We start from the raw sequence: 24697 nt of genomic DNA, 5'->3' as shown, positions 1-24697 counted from the left end.
TTCTTCAGCACAACACCTTCCTGTAATTGCCAACCATATGACCAGAAAATAATAACTATTTTTCCGTAAGTACAGCGAATGTGGTCAATGACAGTTTAGAGACATTCTGATGCGGGGAGAGCTGGACTTCAGTGCCAAATTCTCTGCCCCCATGACCTCTAGGAAAATATGCAAAGTTTTCCAGGATCGGATAAGGAAAACCACGCCTCTTTTAGCTACCTTGTAAGATAGCTCCTTTGAAATCAAGCATGACCTACAAGAGGCCTTATGATACTTCCCGACCCATGACCTTTATAGAACCAATATAAATCTTACTTCAAAGTTGATTTCCTGGATGAGGTCACCATCCTGGACGGGAGGTAAGCACAGAGGAAACTATTGGTTTTGGTTTGATTTTTTTTTTACACCTGTGGCAAATAATAAAAAAGGCACCCCTTTAAGTTCTAATTCTTGGTAAAAGCTTGAAGGCTTAAACACTATGCGCAGAGACGTGGCCATACTTGCACACCTTCACTTCTGGTGAAAGCCTCTTCAATTCACTTCTGGTGAGAGCTATGCATGCAGCCATAGGAAAGTTATACAATTTTCCTATACAGTATACTTTTTGTATCAATTCCTCACATTTTTCTATATCTCTGCTTGCTGTCATTCTCTAGAAAGCTTCTATGGTTACATCCACGGCTCGTTATATCACACGGTTCAGATTACTCTGTTAACGAGCCGTGCTGCTGTGTGACCATGGTCAGATTTCTGTCCACTGGAAGTAAACATGGAAGCTTTCTATAGAATGACAGCAAGCGGAGTTCTAGAAAACAGTGAGGAATTGATACAGAAAGTATATTGGAAAATTGTATCATTTTTCATCATACAAAAAATGACATTAATTTGTCGAAATGGGAACACCACTTTAACGTTGTTTGGTCTCGCTGTGAGTAGATGGATTCACTCTCTACAATTTAACCCTCATGCACACAAACAAATGTATATCATGGGACGCAGCAATGGAACCATGGTTCTGCATGTCATCAGCGTGAGGTCAGCTCACACACCCAATGACCGCTACACAGACTGCAACAGTCGTAAGCATGGGCACCACTAGGACCCGTTCTGAGTTTTGCTGCTTGCTACGTGCATGCGCCCATTGAATGAATTGATGTGAAGTAACTAAATTTGTGTGGCAGACAATAATTGGCATGAGAGAATGGAAGCCCAGCGCCAATATCTCTATAGCGGAATCCAGCAGAATTCTTTTCACATTCTACTAGAATGCAAGAGAACTCAGTGGTTAAAAGACTACGAAAAAGTGAAAAAGAAGGGTCACCATTAAAAAACGCTTTGACCCATGGTCCGCAAAAGGCGAATTTATCTGTGTTTTTATGTCTGGCTTTAGAAATGAAACATTAAATTTATTGAAATCCATTAATTTGCGATGCTGCAAATGTGATTGTGTGAATCAAATTAACAAGGTGAGAAGCCATCATTTCATTTGGGCTCCTCCGCCGTGGCCTCCGTAGTAACCTTAAGCCTTCTCTAAAACACACGGCGTTTGCGCCAGTCAGACTAAATGTCATTCCACTTGTGCTTTCAACAGAGGCGGAAAAATTTCCGTCGTCCTCTTTTTATGTTGCTATGCGGTTCCGCAAGGAGGAGAACATATGCTACTTTTTCTATTAAAACGCATTCAGTTTTACCGTAAGAGCGACTCCAGGTTTGATTTATTAAGAGAGAAGACTCTTTTGAAACCAATCGCCTAGCAAACACTTCTCATCCGTGGTAAAGATGAGGCCATTTGCATTATATCGGCTCAGCATAGAAACGAAGAGGAGATAATTATTCACAGCTAATGACTTTAATCAGGTCAAGAAGAATTTAATGGACAAGTATTATATTCACGCTCTGGACTTATACATATGAATTAAGCACATATGGGTATCCAAAAGGCAGGAGAGCAGATTTATGGAGCGCTGACAAAACCTCTTGTTAGTTAAAGCTCTTTATTCTTTTAATAAACAGGGTGATTTATGGTCTCTAGAGATTAATTTCCTGCCTTGAGGAAACAGAGCAGAGGAGATGGGGTGGAAGGGGGGGTAGGCAATGTGCAAGATTCGGAGTTTCAGCGCTGCCCTCTACCCGCAGAAAATTGAGATTCGTTCTCTTAAAACAAACAAGAAGGTGTGCCAGGGCGCAGAGTACTCCGAGCTAATGAATGCCCAAGCTCAGAAAATAATTTGTCACCGAGCAGTCTTTAAAAGCCGACCTGAGAGCTTTCCAGCTCGGAGGAAAAAAAAAAGCATTGATTCACACGGGAGAGGATTAAATTGTATATATATGGTGGGAAAAAAAAGAAAAAAAAGGAGCGGAAGGAAGGAAGAAATTACAGCAAATGACTAGATATTGAGTCTAAATGGACTATATTCTTTTTTTGTATCTACATTTATTATGATTGAGAGGTTTGTCAAGCATCCAGGCACTTAGGCATCAGAGTAAATGTATAAGCAGACATTGTCTTTCCGTATCTCAGAAGGAATTTCAAATACATTTTGGAAATTCAATAGGAATATAGAACAACATACATTTGTTCCTTCCTTGTGGTGAAGATTATTTAATGTGGAGAAGTACCTTTGGGCATAAAGGGGACCAGGACTTGGTCACGTCACTCCGATACTTCTGATTTCGGGCGTAAATTCCATCAGAAAATTATAGGGGGGAGTGTCATGGGACAAGCGTCATCCATTGATTGGTCACCTTGGACAAGGGAAAAACACTGAAGTGAAGTCCCCCGGAAAAGGAGAATGAGGTCCCATCTATGTGGAGGCCATTCCCGTGATCCTCTGGAAATTTCAACAAGATGCAAAATCGAAAGAAACCAAATGATGCCGGAACCTGCAGCCATAGTGTGTTTAGTATCCCTTGCCCCCTAGGGTTTTCCCAAATTTTTTTTTTCTTACCCCAGTTCTGGCCCCCTGGTTTTTACATATTTATGGAAAATCCATTTAATAATTGAAATAGTGACCATGTACTGGTTGCATTTCACTGACAAACACTAGCCCAGGAGCTGGGAGCGTCAGAATTTTCTAAAAAGCAATGAGGGAGAGTCTCCTTCCAGGACAACTGTCCTGGACTTTACTTATGTATTCACAAGTACTGGAGAGCAGGGACTCTCAGCATCCCAGCATCTTAGACACCTATAAAGCTTAAAGTCCTGCTCCAGAGGCAACGATTGGTCCATGAAAAACACCTACCACAAGGTCTCAATATCATGGACAGAATACGTTTACGTGAATACGCTCACAGCTGCCTTCCCATATACATCGATACTCACTTTGTGTGCATGTGTTATAAATGAGAAGAGGGAGGTAAGCCCTATAACCAGACACTTTTGACACTAATGCACATAATGTGATCAGGGGAGTTACTACATCATTAGCTGCCTCTACAGGAGGCAGAGCCAGGAGTAGCTGTGGCCACTCTATAAGGCTACCTGCACATGACATATGGTCAATTGTTTGTGGCCAATGTGTCACCAGCCCATGAACAGATCTCAATTTAACAAAAAAGACTGCTCCAAGCACAGGTAGGAACAAGTTTCTGTCCTAAAATTTGTGGCTCAGGGAGTCAGCTCACACAATGAGCAATGGAAACCACATCTGTGAGCCCATAGAAAAGCATTTGGCAATATACTGCTGGCCATTGAATCAACGAATGCGTGCACGGACAAAGTCTACGTTTGTGAACATATGGGGGCACATTTAGTAAGGGACCGCGGAACGCGATTCTGTCAGGTTTCCCAAATATTTCCTTTTTTGCGCCGAATTGCCCCGGGTTTTTGGTGCACGCGATCGGATTGTGGCGCATAGCTGGCTTGCATGCCGTCGGACAACCTGACCGATTGGGACCAACCGCAGAATTTCAAAACTAAATTGTGTCGCAAGATCAAGCACTTACATGTACTGGGAAGAAGAAGGTGAACTCTGGCGGACTTCAGTGGAGAAGTGACACATGCAGGAAATTGGACGCCCGACTTTAGTGAATCGCGCCAGACCCGAATCCTCGTCGGACAACGCACCGCGGGCATCGCGACAGGACCGGGAACCATGGTCTTAAAGGGAGAGTCCTATCATTGACACCTGTAGCAAGTAGTTGTTTAAAGAAGTACAGTGCTTGTGCTTACATAGGTTTGCAGGGGCCATCAATATTCTGATTCCTAACCTCCCCCCCACCACATAATTATAGCATCTTGTATTCTGCACAAGGCAAAGCATATAGAGCCTAAAGCAGTAGTGGTGAATCTATTGCACGGGTGCCAGAGGTGGCACTCAGAGACCTCGCTTTGGGAACCCAGGTAAACACCCCAGCACAGAGTTTGGCATACAGGATTCAACCACCCAATATGTACTTACCTCAGCACTATATTAAAGTGACACATCCTTGGCTGCCTGGAACTACAACAGAAGTGAGCAGGTGTGAACAGAGCTGGATTATTTTTGGAGCTCCCCTCCCGTTCAGGGTACTCTGGAGCTAAGCTACAATAATAACCTGCATTTTTCATCACCTGATACGAATGAAAGCTGTGACGGAGTAGAAAACAATAAGTTAGTGCTTAAAGGAAATCTACCATCAAAATCAAGAAGGATAAATCAAGGACACTTACTAACAGATCCCGACACTCTGACTGTGGAAATCTTCTTATATTTTTTATCCATTTCCTCCTTCCTTCTAAAATCAACTTCTGATTTTTTGATAATGAGCCTATAGGGCTTTTAGGGCTGTTACCAGAGCCCATCCACGCTGAAGCTTCACAGGCTGATACGCTGTCTTATCTTTTCAATGCTTCATAAGCACTTCCCTCCGCCTGATGTAATCTCACACAGTGGGGGGGGGGGGGGGGTAACAGCCTGTGAATCTGAAGCACAGAGGAGCTTTGGTAACACAAGTATATCTTAGAAGTTAGGAGACCATGGGAGACCACGGATTACAAATATCAGAACATTCTCACAATCACGGTGCCTGGATCTATGAATAAGTTGATTAATGGTAAATTTCCTTTAAATCCCCATGATGGCAATTTACGATAAATAAGTGGGTTTTGGTTGCAGTTTGGGCACTCAGACTTTAAAAGGTTCACCATCATTGGCCTGTGGCCATGTTCTTTGTCCATTCACAAAATACAAGCAGGGTAATGTCCATCCACTGCATGTTCTCTTATAGTTGCAGAGAAGGCAGCAAGGATTGCTGATAAGGTATTTCCTATCTTACTATTTGTAGAGGTTTCCTAGGACAGATGATCCATTTAGAGGAAAAGATTCAACTTAGGACCAAACATAATTTTGGGACAGCAGATAAACCCATCCACACAGAATCATAGGTAGAATGTATACATATTCACAAGCATCTTTCCTTGTGGAATGTTCTCCTTTAATATATTTGTCGGCATCTTTTTTGTCCGGAGAACTCAGCACTGGGAAACATTCAGCTGTAACCTTAGGTTATGTCCATAGACTAATAAGGTCAAGTACACGGGTCCACTTGAGAAATGCGGCTCTGCAGAATCCTATGAATATAATTATGGGGATAGCGGATCTGCAGTGCTTACAAGTGTACAGTACATGAAAGATCCCTGACAAGAAATCGTTACGATGAAACAAATACAGCACTTTCATGGGGCAGTTCACCCTTAACTTTTGTCAAATGCTGTCAAATCATACGGCAAATACATGTGACGCATATAAAATATAGATCCCGACAAATCTATAAATTCACATAAATGTTCTGTCCACTGGGTACAGAGCAAAACAATAAGCAGGTATAGAGAAGGGCTGCACAACACCACCTGCTGGACACATGTGGTACTGACACTGAATCTGCAAAAGATGTGCAGTGGAATCATCACTATGCAATGCAAAAGAAAAACCCAGTGACATCATCTATTGTCAGTAGTGATGTAATGATGGGTCAGTGCTATCTATATAGAGGTCATTGTACAGGGAGGGGTAGGGGATAAGCTGTGACATCATCTATTGTCAGTAGTGATGTAATGATGGGTCAGTATTATCTATATAGAGGACATTGTACAGGGAGGAGGAGATAAGCTGTGACATCATCTATTGTCAGTAGTGATGTAATGATGGGTCAGTGTTATCTATATAGAGGTCATTGTACAGGGAGGGGGAGGAGATAAGCTGTGACATCATCTATTGTCAGTAGTGATGTAATGATGGGTCAGTGCTATCTATATAGAGGTCATTGTACAGGGAGGGGGAGGAGATAAGCTGTGACATCTATTGTCAGTAGTGATGTAATGATGGGTCAGTGTTATCTATATAGAGGTCATTGTACAGGGAGGGGGAGGGGATAAGCTGTGACATCATCTATTGTCAGTAGTGATGTAACGATGGGTCAGTGTTATCTATATAGAGGTCATTGTACAGGGAGGGGGAGGAGATAAGCTGTGACATCTATTGTCAGTAGTGATGTAATGATGGGTCAGTGTTATCTATATAGAGGTCACTGTACAGGGAGGGGGAGGGGATAAGCTGTGACATCATCTATTGTCAGTAGTGATGTAATGATGGGTCAGTGCTATCTATATAGAGGTCATTGTACAGGGAGGGAGGAGATAAGCTGTGACATCTATTGTCAGTAGTGATGTAATGATGGGTCAGTGTTATCTATATAGAGGTCACTGTACAGGGAGGGGGAGGGGATAAGCTGTGACATCATCTATTGTCAGTAGTGATGTAATGATGGGTCAGTGCTATCTATATAGAGGTCATTGTACAGGGAGGGAGGAGATAAGCTGTGACATCTATTGTCAGTAGTGATGTAATGATGGGTCAGTGTTATCTATATAGAGGACATTGTACAGGGAGGGGAGGAGATAAGCTGTGACATCATCTATTATCAGTAGTGATGTAATGATGGGTCAGTGTTATCTATATAGAGGTCATTGTACAGGGAGAGGAGGAGATAAGCTGTGACATCATCTATTGTCAGTAGTGATGTAATGATGGGTCAGTGTTATCTATATAGAGGTCATTGTACAGGGAGGAGGAAGAGATAAGCTGTGACATCATCTATTGTCAGTAGTGATGTAATGATGGGTCAGTGCTATCTATATAGAGGTCATTGTACAGGGAGGGGGAGGAGATAAGCTGTGACATCAGGTATTGTCAGTAGTGATGTAATGATGGGTCAGTGTTATCTATATAGAGGGCATTGTACAGGGAGCGGGAGGAGATAAGCTGTGACATCATCTATTGTCAGTAGTGATGTAATAATGGGTCATTGTTGTCTATATAGAGGTCATTGTACAGGGAGGGGGAGGGGATAAGCCGTGACATCATCTATTGTCAATAGTGATGTTTTATATACAGCTATCACCAAATTTACAACAATCAGTGTATAGTTAATCTAAATTGGAAGAGTGAAAATCGCAATATGCATTATTTTTTTTTTTTATAAAATATGGATGAAGATGTGGAATAAAATATATATAAAATATTTAAAAAATAATATATATCAACCGCAAATACAGGGTCTGCCCAACAATCAGTTTCATACAATGTCTTAATGTGTATGGGCGCCCTTATACAAGACATTGGTTCATGAATGATAGAACATTACATACTGTATATACAAAGTGATCTAGCAGGAAGTCGGTCCTTTTGTTTCAGTAACGGCTCCTATCAATCTGCCTGTATGTAAATGGAGAAATATAATGTTGCAGTGACATCTGTCACACAATGTAATGGGTCGAGCCTATGTGAGCATCCCGCTGTCTACCTTTTATTGACAGAGACATGTAATACGTTAGGAGATGTTATTTCATGGCCCGAATGGAACTTGGAAATTGGAATGTAGAATTCGTTTTCATGCACAATATCATAACCCGGTAAATATGGTTACATCTGTAAAGAAACCATTACTTATAAGGCAGTACAGTCCTACACTGATCGTCCCAAGGGAGGTGACGCCACATGAAGATCTGTCCCCAGCAGTAATGGATGTCAGCGGCGCAGCATGATAGATGCAATTTATCTCCTGACAGCTGGCTAACGAGACTCTCCCTAATCTGTCCCCCAGCCCGCCCCATCCCGCTCTCTCCTCTCTATCATCTACACTTTCCATACCTCTTTCAGTCTCATCCCATTAACCCCCGCCACTGCCGTACTCAGCATCCAGAGCCCATCTCATGACACCGCAAACACAGCAATCATATTGTATTTTACAACATGTAGATGCGAACGCACATGATGTTCCGGTTTGGTTTGGCCTTTGCGACCTGGACACATTGACGAACAACCAATCCGGCAAAGTGATGCCCCTGGCAATTAGCCTAGGCTATGATTGGCTAAGGGGTGACCCCAATCCAGTGATGTGTCCAGGTCATGCATCCAAACCGGAGCAATAACATTGGGCTCACTCATCTCTAATGCTGACCTTTTAGTGCCACTTTTAAATTTAAAAAAAAGGGGAAGAGTTGGGGGCTTGGAACGCCTTGGTCTGCCAAATTTACTATAACCTGTGTCAAAATACAAACAAAAAAATGACATCTGAGATCTACAGACCTGCCAACATCTTTTCGATTCCATCTAGGAGTGCTGCATCAGAGTTACCAAGAGCTCTAAAGCTCCGAGTAATCATGCGACCTAGGAGCCTGAAATGGGTATATGCATTTTTTGGACCTGAACCGCTAGCTCATATTTGTTTTTTTGGGGGGTAATTTTGGGGTAAAATAGTGCAAGGAGGAAAACATGTCCATTTGAGATTATAAACCATGCAAATATAAATTGGAATATTTTACTTTATGCCTTGTGAAAGCTCATATGTGATCTATTATACTTTGATGCTACCCCATATGTAGAATATTTAATCATTTAGAATTCTAAATAACAAAACAATTAGCGCACAACATTAACACTAGAGATGAGCGGACCCAAACTTTTGGCGCAAGGCAAGTCTGATAAAGAAGTAGAGTAATAAAAGGACTCCATATTTATGTTGGAATCTGAAAAAAGGATTTTAACATTTCAGCTTCTCTGGATCAAGAAGTTTTCGTTTTGTGTATAAAGGAGTAATGACGGCAACATATAAGCACTTTATCAAAGATATCACATGACAATAGATGAAGAGAATTTTCACGTGGGTACATCAAAATTTCAAAACTAGTAAAAAAAATTTAAAAACTCATGAAATAAAAAATTCTTTTGATGAACCTTATTTACTTAATGGGAGACATTAAATATTTACAAATGAACCGATGAGATACCAGTAATATGGTAAAACATCAGGTACACCCAGCTCCCAACCGGATCAGCTGTTTTCTGCAACTGACGACTAAATAATGAAACAGGAAGCGGGCAGCGCCACTCCCTATGTAGTGGCTGAACAGAGTAACTACAGCTTAGTCCCATTCAAATAAAGGGAGTTGATCTACAGTATCCTGGATCCACCACATCACATACCGTGGAGCTGTCTGCTTCTTGTGTTGCATCCCCACCAATATAATAATGGGGCCCTTTAATATTTTTACCCTAGAAATCTCCTTCAATTGATTATTCTTCTTCTTCTCAGGTCTCTAAAAATATAGCGATTATGTAAATGTAATTCTCCTACCACACATCTAGCAACACTTGAGATTGTTGTAGAAAGGTACGTATTGATCTGGACCTTGTTGGTATGGATCCGCTGGGTCTCTATAAGAGCTGTTTTTCTGTGCATCTCATCTGAAGACACAACATAAGCTGATAGATGCCAATAAAGCCAACAAGGTCTAGGGTATAGATAAACACACTCGTATTACATTCAGCTAATGACTAAAACACAAGTACCTACTACATCCTCTCTCAGACTTGGGCTGCGCTAAGAGCCGGCTCTTTTACGTGAATGACGGGATTCAGCTCCCTGCAGTTAGCCAATTGTTTACTTAACTCCGCCCCGGACCAGCTAATCACGCCCCCTTTAACCCAATACAATCTTGTTAAAAATGGTGTGGAATGGGGTGACTGGCTGGACTGCAGCTCCCTAATATACTTGTAATAGGGAGCCGTTCAGGAGCCAGATGAGCCGGCTCTTCTTAGTGAGAGGAGCCTAATAAGCCAGCTCACTAAGAAGAGCCGGAATCCCCATCACTACAGGCTGCTTTCATACATTCAGGAATAGAGCAGGACCTGGCTCGAAATGCATGTGATCGGTAACGAGTACCCGTTTTTTTTGCATTGTGTACATGCAAAACACTAGGTACTCGTTACCGATGCGTTTCACTGGAAACTCAGATGCAATTGGGCCGACGCTACCTGCATACAAATGTGTTATGTTCTCAGGCTGCAAACAAAGGAACCGTGGTCCATTTTTTCGGGTTCTGTGTTTCACCAGTGTATAATTAATTGCCGAACCATACAGTTTGACATTTGGATGACACATGGACTGTTGTCGTGGGCATTCATTTTTGCGGATTCGAAAATTATCTAAAATGATAGCAAATGACGTCACTAGCTAGTCCCAACCTCTTAAAAAGGTCACACGATTGGAGAAAACAATCAACTGATACGTAAAAACAGACCGCATACGGACACCTGCATCGCATTTGTATTTGGCATTTCCACATGTAGGAAGGACTTAGCCGCAAACACGGACAGGAAAAGGATCGGCTCTGGGTTTTCTATAGCCTAATTGCGGATCCACAAAAAGCAGGTTTATGTGCGTGGGTCCATTGAAATGCAAATGGAAAAAAAAAAAAAAAAACAGATAGCATATCGACAAAAAGGATGTATGTGTGCATGAAGCTTAGTCCTTAGTCCTACTTACACCCATGACATTTTTGCTGCGTTTTAAAACATCAAGGAAAAATACACTCTATAAAAGCTTATGTGTGTTCCCCAAAACGCATGCGTTTTTTACCAATGTATTTGCAATACATTTCAAAATGCAACGAATACGCACGGAAACAGCTCTAAAACTCATCAGATATGTTGAGGCCGCATTCACACACTGGGTTTTCATACACAATAAAAGGGCTTCCCTCACCTGTTGTCACATTGCGTTTTGATAACGCAATGCGTAAACATGGCCTTAGGGTGCAATCACACAACCTCCCATTAAGAAACTCAATGCTAGCAGCACATGTGACTACGGTCTCAGGGTGAACTCACACGTGGAGTTTTGAACCATGACTTTTTTTTGTTACTTGTTTTCCAGTTTTGAGGCTGCAGTCACACGTTCCGCTAACCGTCTGTTCATAACGGTATAGCGCTCAGGGAGCGGGCTTCGGCTGATCACATATGCGTTTCCATGGACCGCGGCCGCAAAAAGAGTTTTTCTTCATAGCTAGAAGTGTAATCAGCTGTGTGAACATTGGCACACAGCTGCTTACATTTTAGCCATGATGAAAAACGCATAGTAACACAAGAACCCATGTGCCAGGACTCCACGTATGAACGCATGCAGTCACATATTGCAGTTAAGGGTGACGCCACACAAGGCATTTTTGGTCCGTTTTTATAAGAATCCATTTTTGACCGTTTTTCCAGATTATGTTAATAGATAACAGGATCTAAGCAGCCATGGTAAACTGTCAAAAATGGATGCGTTATTAATGATTGTCACCTGTTAATTTAGGAAATTGTGAGGAACACCATTGATAATGAGAATAGGACGTCGGTACATCGCTGTACTATTGAAGAGAGGCACATTGTACACAAGACTTTCCATTGCTGAAAGATAATGAGCCGGTAAACAGTTTCCGCACGATTGTGCCGGCCTCACCTTACTGCTTATAAGTGGCTGCAGTTCATTACACATTGTCAGGGTGATTGTGCGGCACAGATTACCTACATGTAGTAAGGGGCACACAAATACTCTGGAGTTCCTTCTCCCTTGCATTATACACAGGGGATGTGATGCTCTTCTTACCTGCATTAACAATGGCATCTACCTCTAGTTTGGTGATGTCTCCTCTGATGAGAGAAATCTTCTCTATCAGATCCTTGCTCTTTGGGAACTTCACCTCTTCAGGCTGCTTGGCTTTTGTCTCTATAGGTGACAAAAGAAAACAAAATCTGTGAACTGCAATTTCTTCTGATACTACTGTCAAAATTATCACGTGGCAATGCGGGAAAGCCGCCCTTATAGTCGTTTTCCCATAAAATTCGCAAATTACCAGAAACGTTTTTGGCTCGTCTGTCTTTTAAGTTAACATGGTTTGTACAAATCATCTTCAAAGTCATATGCAAATGAGGTGAGCAGAGTAAAAGTAACACCATTTTTGGTCCGTTTTTAAGCAGTCCATTAAAATATGCATGCGTTTTTGACAGGTTTTACCAATTATCTTAATTAAAACTGGTCAAAAACTCATGCGTTTTTTAACAGACTGCTTAAAAACGGCCCAAGAACGAGTTCAAAACACCACATGTGCCACTGGCCTAAGGGTGGTGTCACGTGTGGCGGTTTAAATACGTTTTTAGTTCGTTTTAAGCATTTTTGAAAATGCATCCTTTTTTTACCGTTTTTGTACGTTTTTCTCAATTATCTTAAAGGAAACCTACCAGTTCGAATGGTAGGTGTAAGCTGCAAGTACCGAGCACCAGCTCAGGGTGAGCTGGTGCCGGTACTTACTTTCGTTAGTGTTATTAACCGCTGTATCGCGGTTTTAACACTTTTTAAACTTTAGAGCAGAAGACGGTTTGGCGCGCGCAACATTTCCGCTGTTTCCTATGTAGGCGCGCGCACGATCGTGCGCACGCAGCGCCGAAGCCTCTTCTGCTCTAAAGTTTAAAAAGTGTTAAAACCGCGATACAGCGGTTAATAACACTAACGAAAGTAAGTACCGGTACCCTGAGCTGGTGCTCGGTACTTGCTGCTTACCCCTGCCATTCTAACTGGTAGGTTTCCTTTAAGCTTATTGGGAAAAACAGACAAAAACGGCAAAAAAACTGATGCGTTGTCAAAAAATGCATGCAGTTTTTAACGGCTTAAGAACAGACTAAAAATGGATTCAAAACGTGACGTGTAACACCACCCTAAGGCCGCGGTCACAAGTCTCTGGAAATGCATATACGATCGGGCCGAGACCAGCCCCCTGTGCGTTAGCGTAGCGTTACGTTATGTACGCAACGCTAGCAGAACATGTGACGGACTGCTTAAAAACGACCCAAAAGCATGTTCAAAACGCCACGTGTGCCATCACCCTCAGGCTTGGGGTTCTGTGAGCTACAGAATTAGAGATAAAGTTAAAACCATGCGCAGGAATTTAATATTTATCTGCAGCTCACATTCCCAACTATGTCTTTAACTGTCTATCCAGTTCTATAACACAGAAGTACAATCTTTAAAATACTAAAAGCATGGTTTTAAGTACTATAAAGCCCAAACTAGGGGCCTCTAAAAGTGCCATGCTCTTCCAGTCTCTAGAAATGACTCCTTTCAATCAAAAAGTGTCTTTTCTCAACACATTGAGACTTTCATGACTCTTTTAGAAGTAAAAGAGCAAGAGTTTGCATGTTCAAGTAACTGCTAGAAAGATATTTCATACCCTAGAGCAGTGGTGGCGAACCTATGGCACGGGTGCCAGAGGCGACACTCAGAGCCCTTTCTGTGGGCACCCGGTCATCGCCCCAGCACACCAGACAGGACTCAAAGAATCTTCCTGCAGTTCCGGGAACTTAAAAGATGCTGCTTTCAGTCATATTTGGATACTTACTTTGCTACTTGGGACTGCAGGAAGAGGGAGAATGAATAGACATTCAATTATCTTTGGAGGGCCTTCTGTTGGCCCCAGGATTCTCTGTGTACAGAGGGACACTGGAAAGAAGCTACAATGATGCAAATTTTCCATCTTTCTTTTGTATTGCTGTCCTCAGGAGACCAATATGATTGTTGAAGAACAGGGAGCAATAACTTACTGCTGTAATTGAATTTTCTTTTTGGGCACTCGGCTGCTAAAAGGTTCGCCATCACTGCCCTAGAGAGATATTTTCATACTTGGTAGATCAGTGGTGTAAAAGCTGGTATGTACCAGAACCAGCACAGTCCATGCACTTTGTAGCATGCAGTGAAGGTTCTCCAAGCTCCATCCACATCAAATAAATGAGCTGGCAAAACCTTTCCATTGTATGGAGCTGTTCTAGTTCAATAAGGTAAGCAATAGATGAGAGCGAAAGGGAGAATTTTTTTTTTTTAATTTAAATTATTTTTTTTCTTTTTGCAATGATGGGAGTAAAATTTTAAAGAAAAAAACGGAATTTCCTAATCCCCATAATGATGTCTACTCCACATTCACTCTGCCTTGTAGCTGTGATTGACAGAAGAAAATTGTTCAGGATGTCTGCTGAATGCAGCCGCCAATTGCTACAATCATTTTGCCCGTTTAAGCCGAGCAATTATAGCCGTGGCCGGTCATTCTCTGGTGCACCGTGCGAGGAAACCACGGTGTGTAAATGAAGCGTTGCCTGGAGAAGACGGTGTGTATAATGCACAATCTTGTGTTCTCTGCTGTTTTATAACACGGCAGAGGATTAAACGTCGCCCCAGCTCAATACTAAATTTCTAAGAGTTGCTGTCATCTCTCCAGACATGTCCATTTTAGTAAATTTACTGTTCCTTTGTTATTTCCCCTAGAAATAAATTGACTCGGCAAAGAGAAAGGAGTTGTCCCTGCAATCTCTAGCTCTATCCAATCAGTGTTGCAAGTGAAGGGACACGCCCCATCGAAAAAATAGTAACTCCCACTTGTCAGTGCATTCAAATTCAGGATGAATAACAGAGAAACTATGTGATGCAGAGCAATAAGAAAAGCTGCTCCAAAATTATATTACGCGATATGTGTTTTGCGATCCGCAGCCTTTAATATTTAGCCAATTACTCGTTTAGGAATTAACAAAATTGGATGGATCTCGTTTCTTCTCTTCATTGAAATTATATGTATATTTTCCATAAAAAAAAGGGATGAGATGATAAGCATTGGCCAAACTACTTTTTCCTATAGACATTTTTCTAACGTCTATAAGCAACTCTACTATGGATTAAAACTTTTCAAAGCAGCGTTTTTGTAATTTTATGTTTTGATATTTTTTTCAGTGAAGAAGTGGTAAGTTTATTATTATTAATGCGCAACATTTTAATTAAAATTTTATTTACTTTACTTACTTAAAGGGGTTGTCCGAGTTTTGAAAAAAAAATATATGTGGCCGGGAGAGGGCTGCCTAAAACAATAAAGATGTACTTACCTTCCGGTGCCCTCCGGTATCCAGCGCTGCTGTCGCTCCGGTCCGGGCACCATGCAAACAAACATGGCCGCCGGAGCAGCGCTGCATTCAGCTTCTGGCAGGACACTACAACCTTCCGGCCGGCCCATACACAATGCTGTGTATAGGGACGGATAGGCGTACCCGGCCACGGCCGGAAGCTGAATGCATCCCTGCTCAGGCGGCCATGTTGTTTACATGGCGCCCGGACCGTAGCGACAGCAGCGCTGGATACCGGAGGGCACCGGAAGGTAAGTACAGCTTTATTGTTTTAGGCAGCCCACTCCCGGCCACATATATTTTTTTTTTCAAAACTCGGACAACCCCTTTAAAATGAAGATAATATATCATCATATATCATAAAATTCTTATAGTAGATTACATCTCCATTTAAGGTAAAAGTTGGTTTGAATCTGAAAACATCAGAAGGGTAGTATCCGTAGCAGCTGCTATGGGGCCCGCAGTGTCAGGGGCCCCAGCACCGACCTGCCACACTACAGAACGGAGGAGGCGCACTGTTATAAATACATATTATTCTGCACATTGTAGAGCATAGCATGTATATAACAGTGGATATCTTCCACAGTACACAGCTGAGCCCATAGCTCAGATGAGAAATAATTAGGGAAAGGGAGGGGGCAGCAGGACTGGGAATCTCTCATTTCTACTGCCTGCCATCTACATCTCCCATGTGCTCATTGGCTACTGCATCCAGACAAGAAGACTGTCTGGCAGTGAGTATATACATGTGTGTATCAGTGTATAAATGTATGCATGTTTATGGTGTGTATATGCTGTATGGGTGTACAGTACAGACCAAAAGTTTGGACACACCTTCTTATTCAAAGAGTTTTCTGTATTTTCATGACTAGAAAAATTGTAGATTCAGACTAAAGGCATCAAAACTATGAATTAACATATATTATATACTTAACAAAAAAAAAAAGTGTGAAGTTCCTGAAAATATGTCTTATATTCTAGGTTCCTTTTGCTTTGATTACTGCTTTGCACACTCTTGGCTTTCTCTTGATAAGCTTCAAGAGGTAGTCACCTGAAATGGTCTTCCAACAGTCTTGAAGGAGTTCCCAGGGATACTTAGCACTTGTGGGCCATTTTGCCTTCACTCTGTGGTCCAGCGTGCCCCAAAACATGGCGATTGGGTTCTGGTCTGGTGACCAGTGGTATATACTGTATATGTGTACATACTGTGAGTGTATATACTGTATGAATAGGTGTTTAAATGTATATATAAGTACATAAATGTGTGCATGAGTGTATACATGTATGCGTGTGTGTAAGGGCGTATAAATGTGTTTGTATGAGTGTAGAACTTTGTGTGTATATACAGTAAGTATATAAATATGTGTGCACACAAGTTTATAAATGTGTGCTATTCTATAAACCTGTGTCCACAAATATGTATATATTTTTCAAAGGGAAGGGTGGCCCATACTTAAATCTGCAATGGGGCCCATCCTCTCCTAGTTATGCACCCTGCTTTGTACAACAGCATATAGTAATATATAAGCCTAGTAAAATGTTTCTTATTATGGATTGATATGTAATCTGGAAACTGTCATGTGTGTGCGACAAAAATATTGTGATTTCAGACCAATTATGTTTTTTTTGAACACCAGTCTCAAAATTCCACCCACTGGAATTAAAATTCCAGTGCTCGCATCCAAACGTTGCATTTTGGTTGGTCCAAACGCATTACAACAGCTGAGGAGAGGTAATTTGCCCAATCACCTTACTGTTAACATTTGGGCTTACAACGCGCATTGCTAACATATGCAATGTACATTAACATCACATTAACAAATGTAAACATAATGTAATCAGGCAAATCACCTCTCCTCAGCAATCAAACCGCAACATGTGAACCCACCCTAAGAGGCTGAAGCCCGCTCTGACACACCCAAAGTAGAGTGCGGGTAGGAGAACCCCCAATCTAGCGGTAAGGGTGAGATTCAGGTTAATCCTTCATCCTGGTGGTAATGTCCTTTAATGTTAACAACTCTTATCAGATAGAAGATAACATTCTGACCAGTGGGTCCCCACAATCAGAATCATCCTCTTTCCCACAATGGAAGGAGTGATAGGTCGTACATTTTTTTTTTTTTTACATACATAGAAAAACATAGTGTACAAATTTGGAGTTATGCAATGTATATTATAAATTACCACCACACATAGACAGTGAACGTTTGTGTCTCACTTTTTGCAATGTCTTTCCAAGACGGTATCTCCTTCAGCTTGATGAAATCTTTCACCGAGTAGTGCTCACGCCTCTGCTTACTGTTGAGACCCTTCAAGAAGGCTGCAAACATGTAAAAAGAAAAGAGGTAAAACAAAAAAAGTGACATAGGGATTTAAGTGATCGAGTACAATTGAAATGGGTTTTGCGGGATATTTACTGACAGCCTATCCCTAGGAGAGATCATCAATATCAGATTTTTAGGGAGGCCCTACTGATCACCTTATTGCTCATGGCACAGCACTGTGCTGGAAGCTAATCCTCTTCTTAGCAGAAGACCAGACAAGAGAGACGAGAAAAATAACGAGATTTATATGTGTTAAGTGCGGAAACTTACTGGTTAATGTCATAAATGTGTTTTATGAATATGGCTTCAACTTAGTATCAGCAGGTGCCAGCTCTTATATAAGAGATACCTACCCTGGTGCCAAGTTTGGATACAGTGACTGCGGCATCTAAGGACGGCGGCACACGTGGCATTTTAAACCCATTTTGGGGCCTTTTTTTAGCAGCCTGTTAAAAAACGCATCCGGTTTTAAACCTTTTTAAGTAAGATAATTGGTAAAACCGGTCAAAAACACATGCGTTTTTTAACGGACTGCTTAAAAACGGCCCAAAAACAGGTGCAAAACGCCGCTGGCCTAAGGGCTTCCTGACACTTTGGGGGACATTTACTATGGCGTTTCCGCCAGTTTTGTGGCGCTCTCACCACATGTTCTGCTCTCCGACCTATTTATTAGCTGTCGGGGACAGAAAAAATGCCTTTTTCCGTCTGCTCCGACTCTTCTCCGAAAAGGGGCGTGGCTTTGGCGGAGTGGAAACTCAGACACAATTACTATGTGTCGCAGCCCTTTTTGGGCGGTGTAAACTGACGGAAAGTAGACCAAAAGAAAACTGGTCTAGCAGGGACTGTTGGACACATTTCTGGTGCTCGGGACAGATTTTGTCCCAGGGACAGAAAATAGTCTCGGCGCCAGAAATGTCTCTGCACAGCTCCACAATATTAAATGTGTGTCTTCTTACCGAGAGCAGGTCGGTAACAAAGCCAATGCAGACACCGACACTGTAAGTAAATGTCCCCCTTTGTCTTCCTGGAATGTGCCCCAAACCCTATGATTAGGGGACACCCATGTGCTGTCATGGATGGGCCTGGCCGAGTAGGCCGCAGGACTTTCCATATGTCATAGCTCCTGACTGGCAGGGGTGCTCAATGTCCGATCACCATCAATCTGATATCCTTTGTGTATCCCACATATAGGCCATCCTTTGTGTGAGCCCATGAAAACCTGGGCATTTATTGCATCAGTATAGATCATATGACAATCCATGATTGAATGAACCTTAACCTTTTCAAGAAGTAAATAGATCTCTAGAAGTAAACTTACTGTACCCCACTTATTGGTGCAGGGGTCAGCCACATTCATAAAATAATTCATACTGTTTGTAGAATGAAAATGTATAAACTTTAATCCTTTCTGTAACAATTTATTGTGGTTTTCTAGATCTCTGCTTGCTGTCTGGACGGTAGCACACGTGGCGTTTTGAACCCGTTTTTAAGCAGTCTTAAAAAACGCATCGGATTTTTACCCATTTTAATTAAGATACTTGGTAAAACCAGTCAAAAACACATGCGTTTTCAAAAAAATGCAAGCATTTAACGGACTGCTTAAAAACAGCCCAAAACTGGGTTCAAAATGCCACGTGTGCCACCGGCTTCATTCTATAGAAAATTTATTGTTTACTTCACGTGGATAAAAAACTGTCCTGCGATGTCACACAGGTGCACGGCTCGTTAGATCCCTGACCGTGTGATGTCACACAGGTGCACGGCTCGTTAGATCCCTGACCGTGTGATGTCACACAGGTGCACGGCTCGTTAGATCCCTGACCGTGTGATGTCACACAGGTGCACGGCTCGTTAGATCCCTGACCGTGTGATGTCACACAGGTGCACGGCTCGTTAGATCCCTGACCGTGTGATGTCACACAGGTGCACGGCTCGTTAGATCCCTGACCGTGTGATGTCACACAGGCGCACGGCTCGTTAGATCCCTGACCGTGTGATGTCACACAGGCGCACGGCTCGTTAGATCCCTGACCGTGTGATGTCACACAGGCGCACGGCTCGTTAGATCCCTGACCGTGTGATGTCACACAGGCGCACGGCTCGTTAGATCCCTGACCGTGTGATGTCACACAGGTGCACGGCTCGTTAGATCCCTGACCGTGTGATGTCACACAGGTGCACGGCTCGTTAGATCCCTGACCGTGTGATGTCACACAGGTGCACGGCTCGTTACATCCCTAAACATGTGATGTCACACAAGTCGTTACATCCCTGAACATGCGATGTCACACAGGTGCACGGCTCATTATATTTCTCACAAAATTTGGTCACATATTGAGCTTGAAGATGCCATAAAGAAGGAGAAGGACTGGAGCATCTGTAGTGTGACCGACCAATTTATCACAAAATATAAATTCTGTAGCCTGCAATGTCGTGTAAAGCAAAGAATCTGTAGAAGGCAAATTAAACTTTTTTTTTTTTTTTTAAATAACACATTATAAGAGTATTTTAGGCCAAAATACATAAAATAATACAATAATAATAAAAAAACCTAGCTCCAAAGGTGTCTATCGCCTAGGAATCAAAGTGTTCTGGTGAGTGACTGAAACGCCCCAGTACTTCCCTTCAGAGGGTACATTAGGGACTTGCATTAGTACTAACCCCCTAGGGCAGTGGTGGCGAACCTATGGCACTGGTGCCAGAGGCGGCACTCGGAGCCCTCTGTGTGGGCACCCAGGCCATCACCCCAGAATGAAGTTTACCAGACAGGACTCAAAGAATCTTCCTATAGAAACTTCATACAATCATAGACAAATTTGCCCTCCTCCTTTTAAATGTGTTGGTGTCTTTAGGAGGCTGAAGGATTGAAAGTTGTCAAAGAACAAGGAGATATAAATTATTGCTTAAATTGCTGTGCTGGCACTTTGCAATAAATGAGTGGCTTTTGGTTGAAGTTTGGGCACTCAGGCTCTAAAAGGTTCGCCATCACTGCCCTAGGGCTCTGTTCACATCCGTGTCAGAGACTTTGGAAAAAAAAGAAAATAAATAGTAAGGCTTGTAGTGTTATTTTTCATCAAAGCCATGGATGCTTTGGCCGAGCCTGTAATAAGGTGACGCATTGACCACAGTTATAGACAGAAGCTAGGATGATGTGAACAGAGCTGAATACAGCGATACCATAGTCAGTCATATTATTAATTATTATTATTACTATTACGAATGGTGGAGATCTTTTCATTTACGCAGGAAATTTTTGTGCCGGTTACCAATAACGACCCCTCTCCGTTTACCTACACTCTCATTTTGGCGTTTATTTTCAATTTGGAAAATCTGCGGCAAAAATCCTCTCCAATTTTAGTGGCGACAATTTATCATACGCCGGTTTCTAGTCGCGCCAGTGTGTGATGAAATTGCCGCCCCTAGATACATGAAGAGGCTCCGGCGTACAATTGCGCTAATACCTGCCCCTGTTCAGGCCTACTCTGTCGCTAGCCGTACCCCCATCACACCCTCCATGCCCATTTGGAGAGGAGGTCGAGTAAAACGGGAAATAATCACAATTCCTTTCAGGGCTTGTACATGTCCCACAATGAGAGGCTGCACATTATATTTTCCGCACACAGATAAAAATATGGAACATTCCTTTGATTCCAAATAGAATCCGGGCGGATAACGCTCTGAAGCCAGGACATGGTGGTAAAAATTCTGTGAATCTGCGTCAAATACCACCGTGTGAACTAGCCCTCAGTGTGAAGACACACATGGCGTTTTTGGGCCGTTTTTACTAAGTGCGTTTTCAGATCGTTAAAAAACGCATCCGTTTTTTAAAAACGCATGCGTTTTTGTCTGGTTTTCATTGCGCAATTTCGGAAAAACGGACAAAAAACGCCATGTGTGTCTTCACCCTCAGGCCGGCAGCACACGACCGCAGTCAGTCTGTGCTCTGGGTGGACTTATTATAGTCAAAGATGATACAAGAAGTTTTTTTTTTTTCCTGCAAACATTGGGGGACATTTACTATGGCGTTTCCGACAGTTTTGTGGCGCTCTCACCACATGTTCTGCTCTCCGACCTATTTATTAGCTGTCGGGGACAGAAAAAATGCCTTTTTCCGTCTGCTCCGACTCTTCTCCGAAAAGGGGCGTGGCTTTGGCGGAGTGGAAACTCAGACACAATTACTATGTGTCACAGCCATTTTTGGGCGGTGTAAACTGACGGAAAGTAGACCAAAAGAAAACTGGTCTAGCAGGGACTGTTGGACACATTTCTGGTGCTCGGGACAGATTTTGGTCCCAGCGAAAGAAAATGGTCTCGGCGCCAGAAATGTCTCTGCACAGCTCCACAATATTAAATGTGTATCTTCTTACCGAGAGCAGGTCGGTAACAAAGCCAATGCAGACACCGACACTGTAAGTAAATGTCCCCCATTGTGTTCGCTCCATAAAATCCAGGAAGCACATGTTGCGCTTGGAAACTCAATTCAGGCACAGGAGGCTGCGTTCTCACAGTGCATTTTGGTTGCGTTTTCATTGTGTTTTGAATCGCATTACAACAGCTGAGGAGAGGTGCCCAATTACATTACTGTTTACATTTGTTAACATGTTGTTAACACATGCATTTACAATGCGTTTTGTAAACGCAAAATTCAACAGTAATGTAATTGGGAAAATCACCTCTCCACAAGACATACGTCTTTCCCCATTACAATGTGTTCATAGTTTCTAAACGCATCCATGTTGGGGAGCAGCGCCTCCACGTTAAGCCCGAATAGAATTGAGTTTCCATTGAAATGCATTTGATTGGTAGAAAACACTGAGGGCGCGTTCACACGTTGCGTTTTGAAATGCGTTTTCGTTGCGTTTGAAACGCATATACAACAGCTGAGGAGAGGTGATTTGCCTAATTACATCACTGTTAACATTTTCGTTTACAAAACGCATCGTAAACGTGATGTTAACACATGCATTAACATTGGGTTTACAAACGTAGACGGTAATGTAATTAGGCAAATCACCTCTCATCAGCAAATCACCTCTCATATGCGTTTCAAACGCAATGAAAACACGACCTGAACGCAACGTGTGAACGCGCCCTGAGTGTTTTGCATTGTTGACATACAAGACACCGGGTATTGGCACCGGTCGCATGCGTCTCAACGTAAACACATGTGCGAACGGGCCCCTCCCCAGTTTGATAGCGTTTGGAAACACAATACAACCACAATATGTGAGCGCAGCCTCAGGCTATGTACACTTTTTTGAATTGGAACCCGCGCAACAAAACATTTTCATCTTTCAATACTAAGCTAAGCTCTAATTCACACGCCACAACTTTTCCTGTACCCAGTATTCGACTCCAAAGTAAAACAAGCTATTTGTTCCCCAGAGTTTGCCTCAGGAATCTTACTTTTCTAGCACAGTATTTCCTGACATGTATTTGGGCAGTGTGAACATACTCTTGCAACGCCTTGCTTTTTTTTCTACACATATAGATTTACGTAGCGGTTAAGACTGAGGGTGATGCCACACATTGCGTTTTGAATCCTTTTTGGTCCGTTTTTAAGCAGTCCGTCCAAAAACGCATGTGTTTTTGACCCGTTTTAATTAAGATAATTGGTAAAACCTGTCAAAAACGCATGCATTTTTTTAACAGACTGCTTAAAAACAGACCAAAACGCCACGTGTGGCATCACCATGAGGCTGCGTTCCATTCAAGTAAACGCAACGTGTGAATGCAGTCCGAATAGGTTGCTACTAACCCAAACCTTAGCTGTCAGAACTTCCTGAGGTAAATGGATTCACTGACAGCTTGCAGAGGTAGTTACAACAAAAAAGGCCCATCCAGTTTATTCAGGTAGACCCCGAAACCCTCACAGACTAGCTCCCCCTAGCAGCAGGATGACTGCAATGTCCATATCACTACACTAGACAATTGCTAGCAGGGCAATTCCCTGTGGGGGCAGTTAGCGGGGTCACAGCAGGCAGCGTTAGCTTCTCACTTTTGGCCTCTTTCCAGCTGGTGGAGGGAGAGTTGAGGTCAATCTTGCCGGCCATGGTGTGAGCGGAGGAGGTCAGTGTCCTCGGGGTGAAGCAGCGGGACAGCGGGAGGGCTACGGGGAGGGCGGAGGAGGCTGCTCGCCACAGGGAGCGGGGGCTGAGGAGCCCGCGGGGCACGAGCACGACACTGGTCATCCGGGTATATTTAGCCGCGGCTGACACAAGGGCAGGAGATTATTATTAGCTCAGGAGACACTATTCTTCCTTATAAGTGATTGTGACAGCTGACGGCGGACAGGGGGCGCTACCGGGAAGTGAGCGTGGAACGCAGGTGCGTGTCACCTGTCTCCGCACAGTGAAGCGGTGGTGAGCCGCCATTTTGTTGTAGACCTACTGCACATAATTTTGGTTCTGTTACAGGGCTCGGTTTTTCTATAAACACCAGAGTTCATGGTCAGTTTGTGGATTCATTGCAAATTTTTAGGCTTTATTCACCCTTGTCTTTAACCCCTTAAGGACGGAGGGTTTTTCGGCTCATTTCTCGCTCTCCAACTTCAAAAATCCATAACTTTTTCATTTTTCCGTGTACAGACCTGTGTGAGGGCTTATTTTGTGCGTAACAAATTTTACTTTCCCGTAATGTTATTTATTTTAACATGCCGTGTACTGCAAAGCTGAAAAAAAATTCCAAATGTGGAAAAATTGGAAAAAAAAACGCACGTGCGTCACGTTCTTGTGGGCTCAGTTTTTACGACTTTCACTCTTTGCTCCAAATAACACGCCTACTTTATTCTCTGGTTCGGTGCGATCGCGGTGATACCAAATTTATATAGGTTTTATTGTGTTTTAATACATTTTCAAAAATTAAACGAATGTGTACAAAAAAGAAAAAAAATGTGTGAGGGGTCTTTTTTGCGAAATGAAGCGACGTTTTCATTGCTACCATTTTGAGGTCTGTGCGACATTTTGATCATTTTTTATTTCATTTTTTATGTTAAGTAAAAAGGTGTAAAAGTCGCATTTCGGACATTTGGGCGCCATTTCCCGCCTCTGAGGTCACCGCCGCCTGTAACCGTTTTTATATTTTGATAGATCGGGCATTTTGGGACGCGGCGATACCTAATATGTTTGTGATTTT

At 42.6% G+C, this 24697-nt stretch overlaps 1 protein-coding gene across 2 annotated transcripts in view; it reads right to left on the bottom strand.

Moving 5' to 3' along the window:
* Positions 1-23855, bottom strand: part of MACROD1 (mono-ADP ribosylhydrolase 1) — a 490176-nt gene extending 466321 nt beyond the window's left edge. The window contains exons 1-3 of one of the 2 annotated variants that reach the window (XM_072118355.1): positions 23562-23855; positions 17458-17559; positions 11911-12030 (exon numbers count right to left, since the gene is read on the bottom strand). In XM_072118355.1, the coding sequence (XP_071974456.1) occupies positions 11911-12030; positions 17458-17559; positions 23562-23754 (415 nt within the window). In that variant the 5' untranslated portion in view covers positions 23755-23855. The remainder of the gene's footprint in view (positions 1-11910; positions 12031-17457; positions 17560-23561) is intronic. The other variant, XM_072118356.1, reaches the window with a different exon arrangement.
* Between the last annotated feature and the right edge of the window lie 842 nt (positions 23856-24697).

Source organism: Engystomops pustulosus, chromosome 7 (assembly GCF_040894005.1).
Source record: "Engystomops pustulosus chromosome 7, aEngPut4.maternal, whole genome shotgun sequence".
NCBI classification, from domain to species: Eukaryota; Metazoa; Chordata; class Amphibia; order Anura; family Leptodactylidae; genus Engystomops; species Engystomops pustulosus.
The sequence above is the reverse complement of the archived record's forward strand: the minus strand, read 5'-3'. Positions and strand labels throughout refer to the sequence as shown.